This window comes from Chelonia mydas, chromosome 10 (genome assembly GCF_015237465.2).
Source record: "Chelonia mydas isolate rCheMyd1 chromosome 10, rCheMyd1.pri.v2, whole genome shotgun sequence".
In the NCBI taxonomy this organism is placed as follows: domain Eukaryota; kingdom Metazoa; phylum Chordata; order Testudines; family Cheloniidae; genus Chelonia; species Chelonia mydas.
In genome coordinates this window covers 45245562-45263543 of record NC_051250.2, presented here as the reverse complement: position 1 = coordinate 45263543, position 17982 = coordinate 45245562, and the positions used below count along the sequence as shown (strand labels likewise).

Below are 17982 nucleotides of genomic sequence, written 5' to 3'. Positions count from 1 at the left end.
AGTTTACTGCACCACAAAAAACCATAGGCTATGCCCCCGTAAGTCCTAGCGACACACACCTGGAGAATGCAACACCTGTCAGAACACAGTCATCCGGGAAGGGCTCTGCAGCCTATCTGCTTACATCTGGGCTAGGCTAACCCAAGCGTCAATCACACAAGTTAACTTCAGTGAAGACATACTCTCAAGGTGATCTGCAAAGCTTTTGCGTTTGTTCACTTTTTCAGCTTGGGACTCTATCTAGTTTTGGTACTTATTTAGCCCCCATCGCCACAGTATTTGAGCATCTCACAGTCTTTAATGTATTTATCCCAAGAACATGTTTGTGAGATAGGGAAATACTGTTATACCCATTTACTGAGGGGGAACTGAGGCACAGAGAGATGAAAGGCTAGATCCACGAAGTTACTTATGTGCCTAAGTCCAACATTTAGGTGCCACTGACATTCTCAAAACCACCACTCAGCAGCTGTAGGTGCCTATTTTTCCACCAGTACATGTGTGCAAAGCCACCTAAATGCTAACACTGCCAGATAACTAACAAGCTCTTGAAGCCCTCAATAAAGGGCTGGTGCCCCCTCAAACTAGGCATTCCCTCCGCCTATCTTGCCAGTGGAGTCTGATCCCATAGGCATTCTCAGACAATGTTTAAAACACAAGGCAGCCATGGGGAAGCAGGTCATGAATTTTCAGGGTGGGTAGGTGTGTGCGCCTCATGCACTTACTTAGGCTCTGGCAGACCCAAGTTCAAATCTCCGCTCTGCCTGATTGGAAGAATGGGTCTGAACCCAGGTTTCCTATATCCCAGGGGAGTGCCCCCACCAGTATGCTTTTGGGGTATTCTGGGTTAGGCTCTCTCAATCTCTCCTGTTGAAGCTTTATACTTTGTATAAAAAAATATTCAGTGGGCCAGAGAGAGACTAACTACTGCCCAGTGATTAGGGCACTCAGCTGGGATATAAGAAACTTAAGTCCCTGCACCAATGAACACTGAAGTACTTCTGTTGATTTAGCCCTGAGTGACTTGCCCAAGGTGATACAGGCTGTTTATGGGAGAGAATGAACAGCGTGTGGATCTCACCCTGTGTGGTGCTCTCACCACTGGACAAACCGTTGCAGGTGCCCATGGTTCATGAAGATCAATTTCTGCTTTTTTGTCAAAATCCCTGTTTTATTTTTATGAAAAATATTAGCTCTGCCTTTCTCTAAAAAATTATTCTGCCATGCCAACATCACTGCTATCTGCATGCCAAGCAGAAACAAACAGCATTCTCCCCTCTATCACTTTACCTGTTGTGACACCGCTTCCCATATTTTCATAGTAATATTATGATATGATTGTGTCATAATCATCATGTATTTTATGCAAGATAATCATGTGAGGTATCATTGGAAAGGGTATGATTTACTGACTATGATTATCCTATTTTTATGCATGTATCTTTTTTGTATCTAAAGTTAGGAATATTGACTATATATCTGTACTACAAAAGTGTTTGCACCTGGGGAACGCCCACCAGACAGAATGCAATCAGTCTGGCTGGCTAGCTGGCTGGAAACAAGTCAATGGACCATTAGGGAGAACAATAGGTCTTTGAAGATACTAATCTCCTACTTTCCTGAGACGCTTTCCTGGGATGCTACAAACAGCCTCTGCCTCATGGCTCCTTTGACACTGCAGGGTCATGTGATCAAGTCATCTGGTCCTGGATTCCATGATAGAATACCAGTATTTTTCCACTGGTGGCGGGGGGGGGGGACGGGGACGACGACACACTGGAAAACAAAGGATTCCGGCCATACGAAAAACCTATTTAAGGCAGAGGAGTGCCATAATCAGGGTTCCTTCTTCACTGAATCCCCATCCAGGATGACTGCTGAAAACATAAGAAACAAAGACAAAGAGTGGGGGGGAAGGACTGAACCCAGGCTAGGGCTGGTGGGGCCTGTGAAAGAAATACATGGAGTTTTAAGCTGTAAGCAAGAGCAGCTTGCCTTCAAGAAACTCTACAATCTGCCTAAAACAACATTTAGGGTGAGAATTTGTTACTTGTAACCAGTTTTGTTAGTATCTTAAGCTTAGTTTGTGGTTTTGTTTATTTCCTATGGTAATCTGCTTTGATCTGTTTGCTAACCCTTATAATCACTTAAAATCTATCTTTTGTAGCGAATAAACTTGTATTTGTTTTCTCTAAAACCAGTTTGTGGAATTCATAATGGGGATGGGGGGGCAAAAAGCTGTGCATATCTTCCTCCACACTGAGGGAGGGGGTGAATTTCAATGAGCTTACGCTGTGACGGGTTCAGTCACAGAGACCCCTCTTGAGGCTGTCACCTAATGTACTGGAATTACCTCTGAGCCCGTTTTCCACTGCCGACTTGGGAATCCAGAACCCTGCCTTGTTGAACCAGACATGCTAGTCTGCTGCAACACAGACCCAGGTCTGGTCCATGCTCCGAAAACTGAAGACTTTAACCAAAAACTGCTCAGCAAGTCACCTATCTCCAGCACCCAGCTCTCAATGGGATCCAAATAAATCCGTTTTACTCTGCATAAAGCTTATACAGGGTAAACTCGTAAATTGTCCACCCTCTATAACACTCAGAGAGATTGTGACGGTGCCCCCCATAAGGCTTTATGGAAATATACTTATGAATGTATATATGACATAACTGGAATGTGTTTTATGCTACATATGCCATGTAACATATCCCTGTTAAGGTTATGATCTACTGAATCTATTACTCCTATTTGTATGCAAGTATCATTTTTGTATTTGAAGTTATGAATATTGGCTGCATACTTGTTTGATTCTGAGTAGGTTTTAGTGAAGCAGTTGGTCAGCTTCCTGAGAAAAGACTATTCCCAGTAAGTGCCCGATCAAGAAGCCCTTAAGCCAACAATGAACTTGGAGACGCCAATCCACATCTGGGCTTTCCCAGGGATGTGGCTTGGCTGGTAAGGAACTCAGTCATTCATGGACATGTGACTTGCCCAGGTGACTCCAACACTCCAGTTTGTAGCTGGACTTTGCATAGGAGAGAGGAGGGGGTCTCCACCCACAAGAAAAAGCTTATTTAAACCCCTGGGAGACCCCTCCATTTTGTCTTCAGCTGGCTAAAGAGAGAGCCTCTCCACCCCCAAAGATACCTGAAAGAAACTGGAACACAGGACAGTAACTACAGGGGGTGTGAGTGATTGCTGGACCCAGACTAGAAGGAGACTAGTCTGTAAAAGAAAGCTTGCTCGAACTGGTGAGGTTTTTATCTGTATTCAGTTTTATTACTGTACTAGACATAGACTTGCATGTTTTATTTTATTTTGCTTGGTAATTCAGTTTGTTCTGTCTGTTACTACTTGGAACCAATTAAATCTGCTTGGGATATGAGTCAACAGTTGCCAAGAAGGCTAACAGCATTTTGGGCTATATAAGTAGGGGCACCGCCAGCAGATTGAGGGACGTGATCGTTCCCCTCTATTTGACATTGGTGAGGCCTCATCCGGAGTACTGTGTCCAGTGTTGGGCCCCACACTACAAGAAGGATATGGAAAAATTGGAAAGCGTCCAGTGGAGAGCAACAAAAATGATTAGGGGACTGGAACACATGACTTATGAGGAGAGGCTGAAGGAACTGGGATTGTTTAGTCTGCGGAAGAGAAGAATGAGGGGGGATTTGATAGCTGCTTTCAACTACCTGAAAGGGGGTTCCAAAGAGGATGGATCTAGACTGTTCTCAGTGGTAGTAGATGACAGAATAAGGAGTAATGGTCTCAAGTTGCAGTGGGAGAGGTTTAGATTGGATATTAGGAAAAAAATTTTCACTAAGAGGGTGGTGAAACACTGGAATGCGTTACCTAGGGAGGTGGTGGAATCTCCTTCGTTTGAGGTTTTTAAGGTCAGGCTTGACAAAGCCCTGGCTGGGATGATTTAGTTGGGGATTGGTCCTGCTTTGAGCAGGGGGTTGGGGTTGGACTAGATGACCTCCTGAGTTCCCTTCCAACCCTGATATTCTATGATTCTATGAAATCCTACTTTCTGTATTTAATAAAATCACCTTTTACTTATTAATTAACCCAGAGTATGTATTAATACTTGGGGGCGGGGAGGGCAAACAGCCGTGCATATCTCTCTATCAGTGTTAGAGAGGGCGAACAATTTATGAGTTTACCCTGTATAAGCTTTACACTGGGTAAAACATATTTATTTAGGGTTTGGACCCCATTGGGAGTTTGGCACCTGAGTGTTAAAGGCAGGAACACTTTTTAACTTGCTTTCAGTTAAGTCTGCAGCTTTGGGGTACATGGTTCAGACCCTGGGTCTGTGTTGGGAGCAGACTGGTGTGTCTGGCTCAACAAGACAGGGTGCTGGAGTCCTAAGCTGGCAGGGAAAGCGGGGGCAGTAGTAGTCTTGGCACATCAGGTGGCAGCTCCCAGGGGGCTTCTGTGATCCAATCCATCACAGAGATATGCACAGCTGTTTGCTCCACCAGGTATTAATCACTTACTCTGGGTTAATTAATAAACAAAAGTGATTGTATTAAGTATAAAAAGTAGGATTTAAGTGGTTTCAAGTAAAAACAAACAGAACAAAGTAAGTTACCAAGCAAAATAAAACAAAACACACAAGTCTAAGCCTAATACATTTAAGAAACTGAATACAGGTAAATCTCACCCTCAGATGTTCCAATAAGCTTCTTTCACAGACTAGACTCCTTCTTAGTCTGGGCCCAATCCTTTCCCCTGGTACAGTTCTTGTTAGTTCCAGCTCAGGTGGTAACTAGGGGATTTCCATGACTGGCAGCCCCCTTTGTTCTGTTCCACCTCCTTTTATATCTTTGGCACAAGGCGAGAATCCTTTGTCTCTCTCTCTCTCTGGGTTCCCACCCTTCCTTCTCTAAATGGAAAAGCACCAGGTTTAAGATGGATTCCAGTATCATGTGACATGTTCACATGTCCTGTGAGACTTCATTACTCACTGGCTAGCACCCAGGTATACAGGAAGGCTTACAAGTAAACAGATTTCTGAGTAGCAGCCCTGTTAGTCTGTATTCGCAAAAAGAAAAGGAGCCATTTACAACCAATTGTACTAGTTAATGGAAGCCATCAAGATTCCAAGCCACCATTAATGGCCCACACTTTGCATAGTTACAATAGGACTTCAGAGTAATACTTCATATTTCTAGCTTCAGATACAAGAATGATACATTCATATAAATAGGATGAACACACTCAGTAGATAAGCTTTGCAATGATACCTTACAAGAGACCTTTTGCATTCCAGTTATATTATATTTACACTCATAAAGCATATTTCCATAAACATATGGAGTGCAACATCACATATGCTGTATAGTTCTCTGTGCAGCGCAAGACAATACTATATTGGATTTGCACTCCAGGGGGGGTGTGCACTTGAGTATCTGAGCACTTCCTTAGCTGAAGCCTTCCCATGCAGGGGGCTAGTCAGAAAGCCTGTTACTACAGCTGGGTGTGTCCCTACCCATATGTAGGCTGGTGAAAGTGAGAGACCAGGAGCAGGTCTGCAGCTTGTCACAGCAGTACAGTTAAAGGGAGCCCAGGCTCATGGGTCAGGCGGCCTCAGTGGTACCCCACTTCAAAGTGGCACCCCGGGGAAACCTATCACACCTATACATTGCTACATTGTTGTGTCCTGGTCCAGAAAACATGGGAGGGCACAAAATTCACACTAGTAGGAGCTCAGATTTGTGATGTCACTATTTCACAGAAATTACATGAGTTGCTGATGGGACAGGGTGCATCCAAAAGGCAAATTACAAAGAAAAATAAAAGACAGAAGGTTGTTTTGTTGCTGTTTTAATTATTAGGAGGTCTTAAAAACCTACCTGCTAATAACAAGTGAAGGCTGCGAGAAACATTCAACAGTGTTGTAGGTCATTTTTAAAGCACACAAGAAAAAAAGAAGGATGATCGTAATATGAAGGTCTGCACCCTCTGAGGCTGGCACCTCGTGTCACCACAGTGCCTTCAAGAGCTCCAGCAAAAGCACCCACCCCTCGCCTGAACTGCAGCCTCAGGGTCCTATATTCAACCCCTCTTCAGGGTACACAGATACCCAGCAATGGTGTTGACTGACTGGGGGATTGTGCCTATTGTTCCCCGCTGAAGACTGAGGCGCTGTATTCAGTGCCACAAAGGTGTGTATTTCCAGGGAGGCCGCACAGCTGAGTAGTTCTCTTGTGACAGGCTGCTGGAGACAAGGCTTTGTGGTTTTCCCTGGGGTGACCGCCAGCCGGGGGGAGGAGGAGGTACACAAACCACCTGTGCCTTACCTCCTCTCGGCTTTCTCAGGCAGGCAGCTAGCCCCGGGAACGGCTCTCGAGGCCCGCACACCGCTCGGCCAGCGCAGACACAGCACCAGGCTCCGTGCCACAGCAGCGCGGGCCGGGGCAGGGCACACAGGTTTCCCGGCTCAGTCCCGAGACCAGCGAGCGCCCCGCTCCTAACGCCGGAGCCGTTACCCCAGCACGAGGGAGCCGTGCTCCGGGACTCGCCCCCAGGCCCAAGCCCAGCTCGCCGGGCGCCCCTTTGGCGCGGGACCGCCCGTGGCAGCAAGCGCGCCCGCGGAATGACGGTGTGAATCGCCGCACCCGTGCCTCAGCCTGGGCCTCTCACGGCCCGTGTAACGCCCCGGAGCGGCTCGAGTGCGGGCGGCGGGGCCCGGGGCGCGCGCAAGAGGTGGGCGCGAAGGACAGGGCTCCAGGGCTGCGCAGCAGCGGGAGCGCGCCGAGGAGCGCATCGAGAGCTGGGCCTGAGCGGCGCGCGCAGGGGCGGGCGGGGCGGGGCGGAAACGGGCACAGCGTCGCGAACTGCCGAGCGGGGCTGTCCCTGGGGGCGCGGCAGGGAGCGGGGGCGGGGTAGGGCCAAGGGGGCGGGGCAGGGCAGAGAGCCGCGGGCGGGGCGGTCCCCAGGGGCGCGGCAGGGAGAGGAGGCGGGGTGGGGCCAAGGGGGCGGGGCGGTTCCCCGGGGGGGGCGTGGCGGTCCCTGGGGGCGCGGCCGGGAGCGGGGTGGGACCAAGGGGGCGGGGCGGTTTCCGGGGGGAGGCGGGGCAGGGCAGAGAGCCGCGAGCGGGGCGGTCCCTGGGGGCGCGGCAGGGAGCGGGGGCGGGGTAGGGCCAAGGGGGCGGGGCAGGGCAGAGAGCCGCGGGCGGGGCGGTCCCCAGGGGCGCGGCAGGGAGAGGAGGCGGGGTGGGGCCAAGGGGGCGGGGCGGTTCCCCGGGGGGGGCGTGGCGGTCCCTGGGGGCGCGGCCGGGAGCGGGGTGGGACCAAGGGGGCGGGGCGGTTTCCGGGGGGAGGCGGGGCAGGGCAGAGAGCCGCGAGCGGGGCGGTCCCTGGGGGCGCGGCAGGGAGCGGGGGCGGGGTAGGGCCAAGGGGGCGGGGCAGGGCAGAGAGCCGCGGGCGGGGCGGTCCCCAGGGGCGCGGCAGGGAGAGGAGGCGGGGTGGGGCCAAGGGGGCGGGGCGGTTCCCCGGGGGGGGCGTGGCGGTCCCTGGGGGCGCGGCCGGGAGCGGGGTGGGACCAAGGGGGCGGGGCGGTTTCCGGGGGGAGGCGGGGCAGGGCAGAGAGCCGCGAGCGGGGCGGTCCCTGGGGGCGCGGCAGGGAGCGGAGTCGGGGCCAAAGGGGCGGAGCGGGGCAGGTCTTCCCAGGCCCGGCCCCGCCCCGCTGCCGCCATGTTGCGGCCGTTGCTGCCCGGCGCTGGGTGAGGCCTGTGCGGGCCCCGGAGGAGCTGCCTGCGCTGGTAAGTGCGGCTCAGCCGGGCTGGCCACTGACCCCCGCGGACGCACCGAGTCCCGCTCAGACGCACAGCTCCCTGTCCTGACAGACGGACTCCAGCACCCCCCCGTGGGGCTCACTACTGCCCGCTCCCCTCCCCCAGTCCGCGGTGCAGGCGGACACCCTCCTGCCGACCCCTTGGGTGAGCAGACAGACTGACGTGACTCTCCTGCTGCCCCTTGGGGCCGCATAGACAGGCCGGCTCCCGCCAGCCCCACAAAGCACTTCCAGCCCCATGGACAGGAGACAGCCTGCCGTGCCCACGCCATGGGGCGGGCGGGCGGACTGACTGCACCTCCCGCCCGAGGGAATGGCTGTGAGTGTACCCTGGCCTGCCTGGCCCCACAGAGATCTTCCCTTGCCGGTGGGACAGGCACTGCTGCTAGCTGGGGGCAGAAGACTTCTCCCCTCTGCCTCACCGCCTGGGACGAAGGCCACTGAGCAGTGTGTGTGGCCTTCCCGCCGGGATGGCCCGTCTGGACCCTGGGGGTTGGCTTTAGCCTAACAGTATTGCTCTGGGGGTTAGTCTCTCTTTTTTTCTTTTGATCTTGAAGCTCTTGATGAAGATAGGTAAGTGGGAGGTTCCTGCTTCATAGTGGGGAAACAGAGGCACAGAGTAGTTTTAGTGACTTGCCCAAAGGCACACAGCAAGTCACGGGCAGAGTAAGGGATAGAGCCCAGAAATTGCCACTTCCAGCCCAAAGTTTGGTCACCTAGAGCAGAGGTTCTCAAACTTTTTTTTGTGGATGGACCCCTTTTCAAATGCAATGTTAATTGCGGACCTATGACTGAGAAACTGATTGACAGAGGTATATGTGTACTTCATATAAACATGTACTGTTAGTAATGCTTTAAGAAAAAAGTATAAGAGCACTTACAGATGTCAGTGAGGTGGGTGTACCTGCTTCTTATTGGAGAATCTGTCTATCCTTGGCTTGATGGTTGACATTTTGCAGACCCCATGTGCAGTTTCTAAGGACCCCTGGGGTCCCTGGACCCTAGTTTGAGAACTGCTGACCTAGAGCACAACTGTCTACCCAGCCTGTACGGTAAATCAACAGGCCACATTCACACCAAGCCATGTACATTAAGTTGTCTACGGAGTTTGTTTTGGGACCTGCCTACTCTGTTCTTCTACTCTGTGTTTCCTGTACTTTACTGTATTTTAAAACTTTGAAGCCTGAATCCACCCCTATGTGTTGTGGAAGCCTCCAATTTATTCTCCTAGCTGGCTAATCTTTCTGTCCCTTTAGTATCCCAAAACCCACTCCCTCCTGACATTCCCTAGACAAATGTCTCCTTCGACAAACTCAGCTTCATCTTTTACTGCCAGTTGTTGTACACTTTCTGTGTTTACTAAGTCCATGAGCCTGATCTTCAAGTTCTCTGAAAGTACTCTGCTGGCAAAGAGACTTTGCTTTCCCACGCTGTCCTGTCTAAAAATTAAGCCTGGCTTTTGGGGTATTTTTCTATTGTTCCTTAACTTGCATACTTCTAAATACTTAGCTTTTTAGGACTGTAACTTACCTTTGTATAACTGTGTTTTCATACTCTAATATTAGATGGCAATCTTGAACTTCTTCTTTGAACAGAATGTTTCATGTTGCTGTAAAGTCTTCTGGACCTCTTGCAGATCTCAAAAAGTCCACAGAAATAATACTCCCAATGAAAAGTGAATGTAGTGTGCATGTGGAGCATTGATATTACAGTAACTCCTTTGGAATTCAGTGTGTCTTGGAGAATAGATGTAGCAAAGGGCCTTGTGAGTTTACAGTTCTACCTGGCCCACAGTTCCTTCAGTGCCCTAGAGAGTTAAGAGCTAAAATCTTTGTCTCCTTTCATTCCCCTGTGCCTTCTTGTTGAAATGTATATTCTTGCTTGGTTGGTTTTTGGCCAACAAAACATATACAGACTTGGTTATTGTGCAAGTAATTGTCATTTATCAGCCTGTTTGATGACCTGTTACACTTTGCAAATTTCAACTTCTTCAATTTTTTTTGTTTTAAGTTGTAATTTAAAAATTTTTCTGTACCCATACTTTTTTCACTCACTCCAGTGACAAACATTCACATTATATAAGAATGACAAATGTTTATTTTTCTATAATGCAGAAGGTACGATAGAAACTTCAATACATTGAATTATAACTTGATTCTCTTTTCAATATTTAGGAATACACAGAAATATTCGACAATTTACTTCTCTTTAAAATTTTGGTTATTTTAAAATCTTTTTAACTGGAAATGTTTGTACAGTTTTCTCCAGATCCTGAGTCTGATTCTGCTTTACTCTGAGAAAATATAACTTTATATCCTCTTAAAATAAACTTTTATGAAGAAATATTGCAATATGAGCAAAGGAGAGACTTATACTCTGTACAACAGAGAGAGTATATAAATTAAGCTGCTGTGGGACTTAAATATGTACACAGACTGTCCTGCAAACACTGGACTATTTCCCATAAAGCTTTATGTGGTGAGGAGTCCCAGTTCTTGTCCTACTGTAGTTATCTAGGACCAAATTTTTAAAAGTACGCCAGCACCTATCTGCCTCTTTATCTGCCTAGGGACATTTCCAAAAGCTTTTAAAGTGCTTTTGGAAATCCTACTAGGCACCTAAATCCTTTTAAAAAGTCTGGCCCTTGGTCCCCTCTCTGCAGACTTATTTTCAGCTAATCTTTGTCTACATTGCTTATTAGTGAGCCCAGACTGTGTGGTGCTTCTGACTCATATGGAGCCAAATTCAGTGCCCTGAAACATTCCAGTTCTCAGTATAAATTGGTGGACTGCAATCTGCAGATTTAGCTGAAGCTAGGAAAAGGAGATGTAACAGGTTGGACTGCGTACCATGCTGTTCATGAAATTTTTTGTTTAAAGCATTCTGTATATAAGTCTTGGTGCACTGAAATCTTTTAATCATAGAAATTTTATGTGCCTAAAATGATGTGGTGATTTACTTTCTGTGCATAAAGACATGGGCATTATGCTGTAAGGCTGGGATCAGCAACCTTTGGCATGCGGCTCGCCAGCGTAAGCCCCCTGGCGGGCTGGGCCAGTTTGTTTACCTGCTGCGTCTGCGGGTTCGGCTGGCCGCATTTCGCCGCTCCAGGCCAATGGGGGCTGTGGTAAGCGGTGCGTGCTGAGGGATGTGCTGGCCACCACTTCCCGCAGCCCCCATTGGCCTAGAGCGGTGTACCACAGCCAGTGGGAGCTGTGATTGGCTGAACCTGCGGATGTGGCAGGTAAACAAACCGGCCCGGCCCGCCAGGGGGGGCTTACCCTAGTGGGCCGCCTGCCAAAGGTTGCCGATCCCTGCTGTAAGGAATGAACAGTCTTCATTGTATAATTACTTTGTGTGCCAGAAAGTGAAGGATGTCTAGTCTTCTCTTCCAGCTGGCACAGACTTTTCTCTCCAAAAGTAAGTGGAAGGTCCTACATTGATGCTTCTTGCCAGCAGCCGTAGTCCTTATGGTGCATGATAACTCGCCATAGACTGGCACTGTTCTTAAGCACTTTATGGATCATCTTCTGAACTTCCAAGGGCTTGTCTAAATACAGAATTACACTGATTTAACTAAAGGTATGGTCTTAAACTGGTACAAACCCCTGTGTAGATGCTCTTATTTTGGTTTAGTTTAGGTCAATTAGAACAGGTTTAGTCTAACCTGAAGTTAGCCATTCTTAAAGCAAAAGAAGTATCCATAAAGCCTTTTCACTGGTTTAAACTACATTTTAAAACCTTTTAATTAAACCAATGCTCTTTGTTTGTAGACAAGCCGTAAATTTTGTAACTGTGCTTGAGGATCAACCAGTTAGGTAGTGTGGAAAGAGGACTGTAGTCAAAAAATCCTGACACTAAAATGACGTTTTCCATGATCATATTGTTCACTCTGCTTCTGTTTGATATCCCTTCCTCACCCCCACCTCTGTCCAGTCTGTATCTTTTGTCTATTTAGTTTTTAAGAACTTCGGGGCAGGGACCATCTGCTACTCAGTGTTTGTACAGAGTCTAGCACAAAGAGGACCAATTCTTGATTGGTCTTGAGGCCTCACAATAATTAATGTGATTAATGGTTAACTTAGTTTCTTCTTAGTACAGAAGTGGTAGAGTGGGGCAAAGAGAGAGCAGAGACCATTCGATATGTTCCATTGTTTTGTAACAAAGTGTAGTGTTTAGTTGTCAGTTCACATAGAAGTTGTTCCTTGTAGCAGCTTTCTGGAAGGGAATATATTTTAAATGTGACTTTCAACTGTTAAAATGTTAAGTGGTGGCTTCTATGAGAAGGTGTTAGTCATTAGTAATGAAAAATGGAAACAACCTCTTTGTTTAATTTACCCATCTTTCTCCCCCACCCCCCACCCCCCCCGGGGCAAAAGAACTCTGCACAAGTGTTGTTGTGCATACAGTATGTACCAGTTCTGGATTCATAAACTTGCCACTTTCAGGTTAGCTGTGGCTGAAAAAACATGAGTTGTCTTAAAAATTTCAAAAAGGTCTCATTTTAAGGTATAATTTAAATATTTCATGAATTTATGTACAACTACTGGGGGAGGATATTTAGTCTTTTACAGTAATAACAAATCTCTTTTCTGTGTTAGAGAAGGTGTATAATGAAAACTCAATTATAATGTTAATTGTGAAGCTGCAGTCAGTGCCCGTGTAATCTTTACCTTCCTTTGTAGACAGTTATAACCAAAGAAATGCTCAGAAACTTTTGGTTTGGATTATGATTTTTTAGGCATGATTCTTTATTCTGTGCTCTGGCAAAACTCTTCAGTGATTTTATTAGCTAATTAAGGACTATAGGATCAGCCCTCTTTTACAGTAATCCACAACTGAGTGCTCCAGGTGCTGTACACAACATACTAAAATATTTAGTAAAGACTTTTTTATTATTTAGATTGCTTTGGCAGAAACCTGGAACCTCGTTTTTCAATGCTGTTTCTCTTGGGCTGGCCAATTGCTTCTGGCTTTTCTCCAGGTGATTGACAGTACTAAATAGTTGAGGTCTGGCTACACTGTACCCTTTCCAGGGAAATGGATGTGTCATTACACAAAGTAAAACTATTTCCCCATGTTTATTCCTCCTCTCCTCCCCCCCCCACTGTTCCTCACACGTTCTTGTCAGCTGCTGGAAATGGCCCACCTTGATTATCACTACAAAGGTGTCCCGTTGTCTCCCCTCCCCTCCCCCCCCCCCCCGCTGGTAATAGCTCCCTGTACCTGATCACTCTTGTTACAGTGTGTATGGTCACACCCATTGTTTCATGTTCTCTATGTATATAAAATCTTCCCACTGTATTTTCTGCTGCATGCATCCGATGAAGTGAGTTGTAGCTCACAAAAGCTTATGCTCAAATAAATTTGTTAGTCTCTAAGGTGCCACAAGTACTCCTTTTCTTTTTGCGGATACAGACTAACATGGCTGCTACTCTGAAACCTTTCCAGGAAGTAACAGCTTGTGTTATTTGCAGATCATACTAGTTTCACTTTTGAGTTTGTCCAGAGGTATCCATTCTGTGATCCTTGAGGCCTTATGTTGGTGGTCCTTCAGCGTGACTCTGTTTGGTCAATTGAAGAGTGCTCCCTGAGCCATGCCCTGTGATTTTTATTTTTTTACACTGAAGTGTTTGGATCAGCCCTGTACCTATGGAAGGAGGAGGTAGGGGGCACTGCCCTCCACAGCTTTCCCTGTAGCTCCAGGAGCAGCAGCTGCTGCAGTTACCCCACTGGCTCCCTGTTGGGTTGCATAGGAGGGAGGGGAGAGTAGCATCAATTGCTTCATTACCTGCTTCCCCTTCAGGCTATGGGAGCTCTAGGGAGAGCAGGGTTGAAGTTTGACTGACTTTGGCTGAATGTAGAGGGCACCTAGGAAAGGATGTGCCCCTCTTCTACATAGCCACTCAGGGCAATATAGGAATGGGGCACGATGAGAAACTGAGAACAACCACTAACTTACAGCTCCCTGATTCTTTTCCCAGCCCAGGTTAAGGCAGACTTCCAGCTGTTCTAACTTGCACCAGCTGCCAGTAGTCCCAAGGAACCATGCACCAAGTGGGGTAGCCAGAGCACAGCACATTGCAGCTAATCCCCTCCCAGCCTGGCACAGCTGTGCTAGGGGAGTGTAGGAGACAGCTGGATGCCCACTGGGGGCTCCTCTATGTTAGGAATCCACAACAGGGTATTTACAGGTGGCTTGTGCTGCCTGAGCAGTCTATAGGGAGCAGAACAGTAGAGGATCTGCCCCAGAGTCTTGATTGCAGCTCCTTGGCCTTTTAAAGTAACACATTAGGCCCTGGGGCCAGAAAGGCTGAATGGCACTGAGTTAGTCCATCTACAAATGAACCATAAAATCCCACAGTGTTTAAACTGGAAGTTTAAGTGATAGCATGTTGAAACTTCCCATCCTAGCTTCCCTGTAGTGGCTAGAGTCCTAATTTTTTTCTTCATTAGTTAGAGTAAATCCAAGTAAGAGTTTAATAGATTTTTTTCCCAGAGACAAACTCTGATAGTGTGTTTCGCTTTTAATTGCAGCTTTCATCATGGGGGACATGAAAACCCCAGACTTCGATGACCTTTTGGCTGCTTTTGACATCCCAGACCCAACTAGCCTTGATGCCAAGGAGACCATACAGTCAACTGGTGAAGAGAACGAAAATCACTTAAAGCCATCAGGAATTTGTATAGATGAAAATGTGTCCTTGTCCCAATCAGTGCCGGCTCCTGATATCCCTGTTGTGAGTGTTATTGTGAAGAACACAAGTCGTCAGGAGTCCTTTGAAGCAGAGAAGGAGGGGAATCACCTTGGAGCTGGTCTGTTACACAATGGGTTCCGTGGGTCTGATCTGCCATCAGAGGCTCACAACTTAGTGAACAATTATGGGAAATTTGATTCTGCTTTTATTAATGGTGATAGTTCGAAAAACTATTCTGAAAAACTGGACCAGTCGAAGTCAGAACCTTTACCCACATTCAGTCAGTTCAGCCCTATCTCCAGCCCTGAACCGGAGGATGCTTTCAAAGAAAACAGTATTGACAATAAACCAAAACATGCCCAAACTCCATATTTCCCACCAACTCCAATGTATATTCCGTCTGCGGCTTCAGTTCTAGATTCACTTAGGAAGGTACCAGAGCCAGAATTGAGTATGTTTGATCAATATTGTAAAAAAGAACAAAAGATGGAGATTCATAGCCAGCAAGAAAATAGGCTGGAATTGAGCAGAAAAGAACAAGACAGAGTAGCAGAGAAGTTAGTAGAATCCAGCAAAGATCTAGTGGATACCAACAACTTCCTTGGAGAAGGCTTGGCGTTTGGAAGCTTCCACAACAATAACTTGAAGGAAAGCAGAGGGTCTATGCCTGAGGTGAACTTTTCTTCATCAATCCCACCTCGCCAACGTCTAAAGCCAGCTCACTCAAAATTGTCATCTTGTGTTGCTGCATTAGTAGCTCTTCAGGCCAAAAAAGTTGCATGTATTCCAAAAGAAGATCAAACAAGCCTTACAAAAGAACCTTCTGGCCATTTTAAAGATGGCATGAAAGGAAGCCCCAAAATGCCTAAGTCACCAAAGAGCCCAAGAAGCCCCCTAGAGGTGGTAAAAAAGGCCAACAAGCAGCCTGAGAGTCCTCGGAGTGTGTGCAGTGATAGTAGTGGAAAAGGCTCTCCATCCGTGGCAGCTGGCTCTCCGCCGGCTATTCCCAAAGTTAGAATAAAAACTATTAAGATGTCTTCTGGTGAAATTAAAAGAACTGTAACTAGAATCTTGCCAGAAGCTGAAGAGTTGGGCAAATCTCCTGAGGAGTCATCTGCAGAAGGTTCGGCCGCAGAAGAGTTTACTAAGTCCTTCCCTTCACCTGATACTAGTGCAGTCATGGAAAATGAGGCAAGCAAGGGTTCCACCAAAAATGCAGCTGCCACAGCTATTCAAGTGTCAAATGTTGCGAGCCCCTGTATAGATGATATGAAAACAGAGACTACTGACAACAGCACACCCAAAGCGTCTTCGTCTCCACTGCCAAACTGTGGCAGTGATGCCATAAAAATAGGTAATGTAGGGCAGCAGCCCAACAAGAGGCAGCATCAGAGTATTGTGACACAGCAATCTAACCCCACCACTTCCAGCCTCCTTCCCAAGGCCGTACATCTAGCAAATCTCAATTTAGTTCCACACAGTGTTGCTGCTTCCGTCACAGCAAAATCGTCTGTGCAAAGGCGAAGTCAGCCTCAGCTAACCCAAATGTCAGTGCCACTGGTGCATCAAGTAAAGAAAGCTGCTCCTGTAATTGTGGAGGAATTTAATAAAGTACTAAACAGTAACAATCTTGTGTCAGTGTATTCTCCAAACCTCAGCCCACCACCTGACAGTAATATTCAGTTACCTGCATCTGGGTATTGTTGCCTGGAATGTGGAGATTCATTTGCCTTAGAAAAAAGCCTAACTCAACACTATAGTAGGCGAAGTGTCCACATTGAAGTCATGTGTACTCAGTGTTCAACTCTGCTACTGTTCTTTAACAAGTGTAGTTTGCTTAAACATGCGAGAGAGCACAAGAGCAAAGGATTGATTATGCAATGTTCTCAGCTGTTAATGAAACCAATTTCCTTAGATGAAATGTTTTCACCTTCTCCTACAAACTCTTCAGTGTCTTTGGCCCCTCAGACTTTGCATTTCCCAGCTCCTTCATGTAAACCCAGTGCTACATCAGGAAGTGGGACAGGAACCTCTATCAACACTCACCCAGCCATGCCTCTGTATGCAGACCCATTGAGACTAATCCGTCATGGACTAAAGTGTCTTGAATGTAACAAGCAGGCACAGGATTATGTTGCTCTAGCAGCACACTTCCAGAGAACCTCGGAAGATAATGAGGGACTGGTAAGTAATTCTTTAAAATCTTAACTCCTTTAAACCCAATAGAAACGTAACTACCATTTGAAAAAGAAAGAGAATAGACATCATAGTTGAAAGTGAATTATTTAAACTTGCAATTTTGTATTGGGGTCTGTATGTCAGTGTATCTTGTGTCATAAATGTAGGGATGATGGTGGAAAATAAAATAGAAAGCAGCTGCCAGTGAAGTTTTGGGCTAGATGTGCAACAGCACTGTGTCATGGACTGCAAAGATGGTGATTTTTTCTGTGGCTCTGGGGAGATTGCACACAAGTTTGGTCTTCAGTTCTGAGCACATGAATACCAGACCTATTGACTAGTTACTCACTGTCTATGCTTTGAAGGATGAGAGTGTAAACTATAGGATGAATTACACAGATTAATTAGAATCCTGGAAATGTAGGGCTGGTAAGGACATAGAGAGGTCATCTAGTCCAGTCCCCTCACAGTGGCAGGACCAAGTAAACCTAGACCATTCCTTACTGATGTTTGTCCAACCTGTTTATAAAAACCTTCAAAGATGGGGATTCCACAACCTCCCTTGGTAACCTGGTCCAGTGCTTAACTATCCTTAGAGTTAGACAATTTTTCCTCATATCTAAACTAAATCTCTGTTGCTGCAAATTAAGCCATTACTACTTTTCCTGCCTTCTGTGGACATGGAGAACAATTGATCACCTTCCTCTTTATAACATCCCTTAACATGTTTGAAGACTGTTGTCAGGTGCCCCCTCAGTTTCCCTTCTATTCTCAAGACTAAACATGCCCCGTTTTTTTAGCCTTTCCTCATAGATCAGGTTTTTAAACCTTTTATCATTGTTTTGCTCTCCTTTGGACTCTCTCCAGTTCATCCACATATTCCTTCAAGTATGGCACCCAGAACTGGATGCTGTATTTCTGCTGAGTTCTTACCAGTGCCGAGTGGTGCAATTACCTTCTGTGTCTGAAATACAACAACACTGTTAATACACTCCAAAATATTAGCCTTTTTTACAACTGCATCACATTGTTGACTCATTCAATTTGTGATCTATTATAGCCTCCCAGAGCCTTTTCAGCAGTACTAGCACATAGCCAGTTATTCCCCATTTTGTAGTTGTGCATTTGATTTGTCCTAAGTGAAGTACTTTGAACTTGTCTGTATTGAATTTCATCATCTTGATTTCAGAGCTCTTTTCTAATTTGTCAAGATCATTTTGAATTCTAACAGGGTTTTAAATTCAGAACCAGGTTGGGGAGTCATGTGATCGTATTTAATTTCTGGTTTTTGTAACGTTT

The 17982-nt window shown here is 46.8% G+C and overlaps 1 protein-coding gene across 6 annotated transcripts in view; it reads left to right on the top strand.

Moving 5' to 3' along the window:
- The first annotated feature begins 7632 nt into the window (after positions 1–7632).
- Positions 7633–17982, top strand: part of ZNF592 (zinc finger protein 592) — a 107313-nt gene continuing 96963 nt past the window's right edge. For 2 of the 6 annotated variants that reach the window (XM_043523218.1, XM_043523217.1), the window contains exons 1-2: positions 8507–8619; positions 14345–16689. In XM_043523218.1, the coding sequence (XP_043379153.1) occupies positions 8595–8619; positions 14345–16689 (2370 nt within the window). In that variant the 5' untranslated portion in view covers positions 8507–8594. Of the gene's footprint in view, positions 7953–8494; positions 8620–14344; positions 16690–17982 lie in introns of those variants that run through there. The other 4 variants (XM_037911461.2, XM_037911462.2, XM_043523219.1 and 1 more) reach the window with 4 other exon arrangements.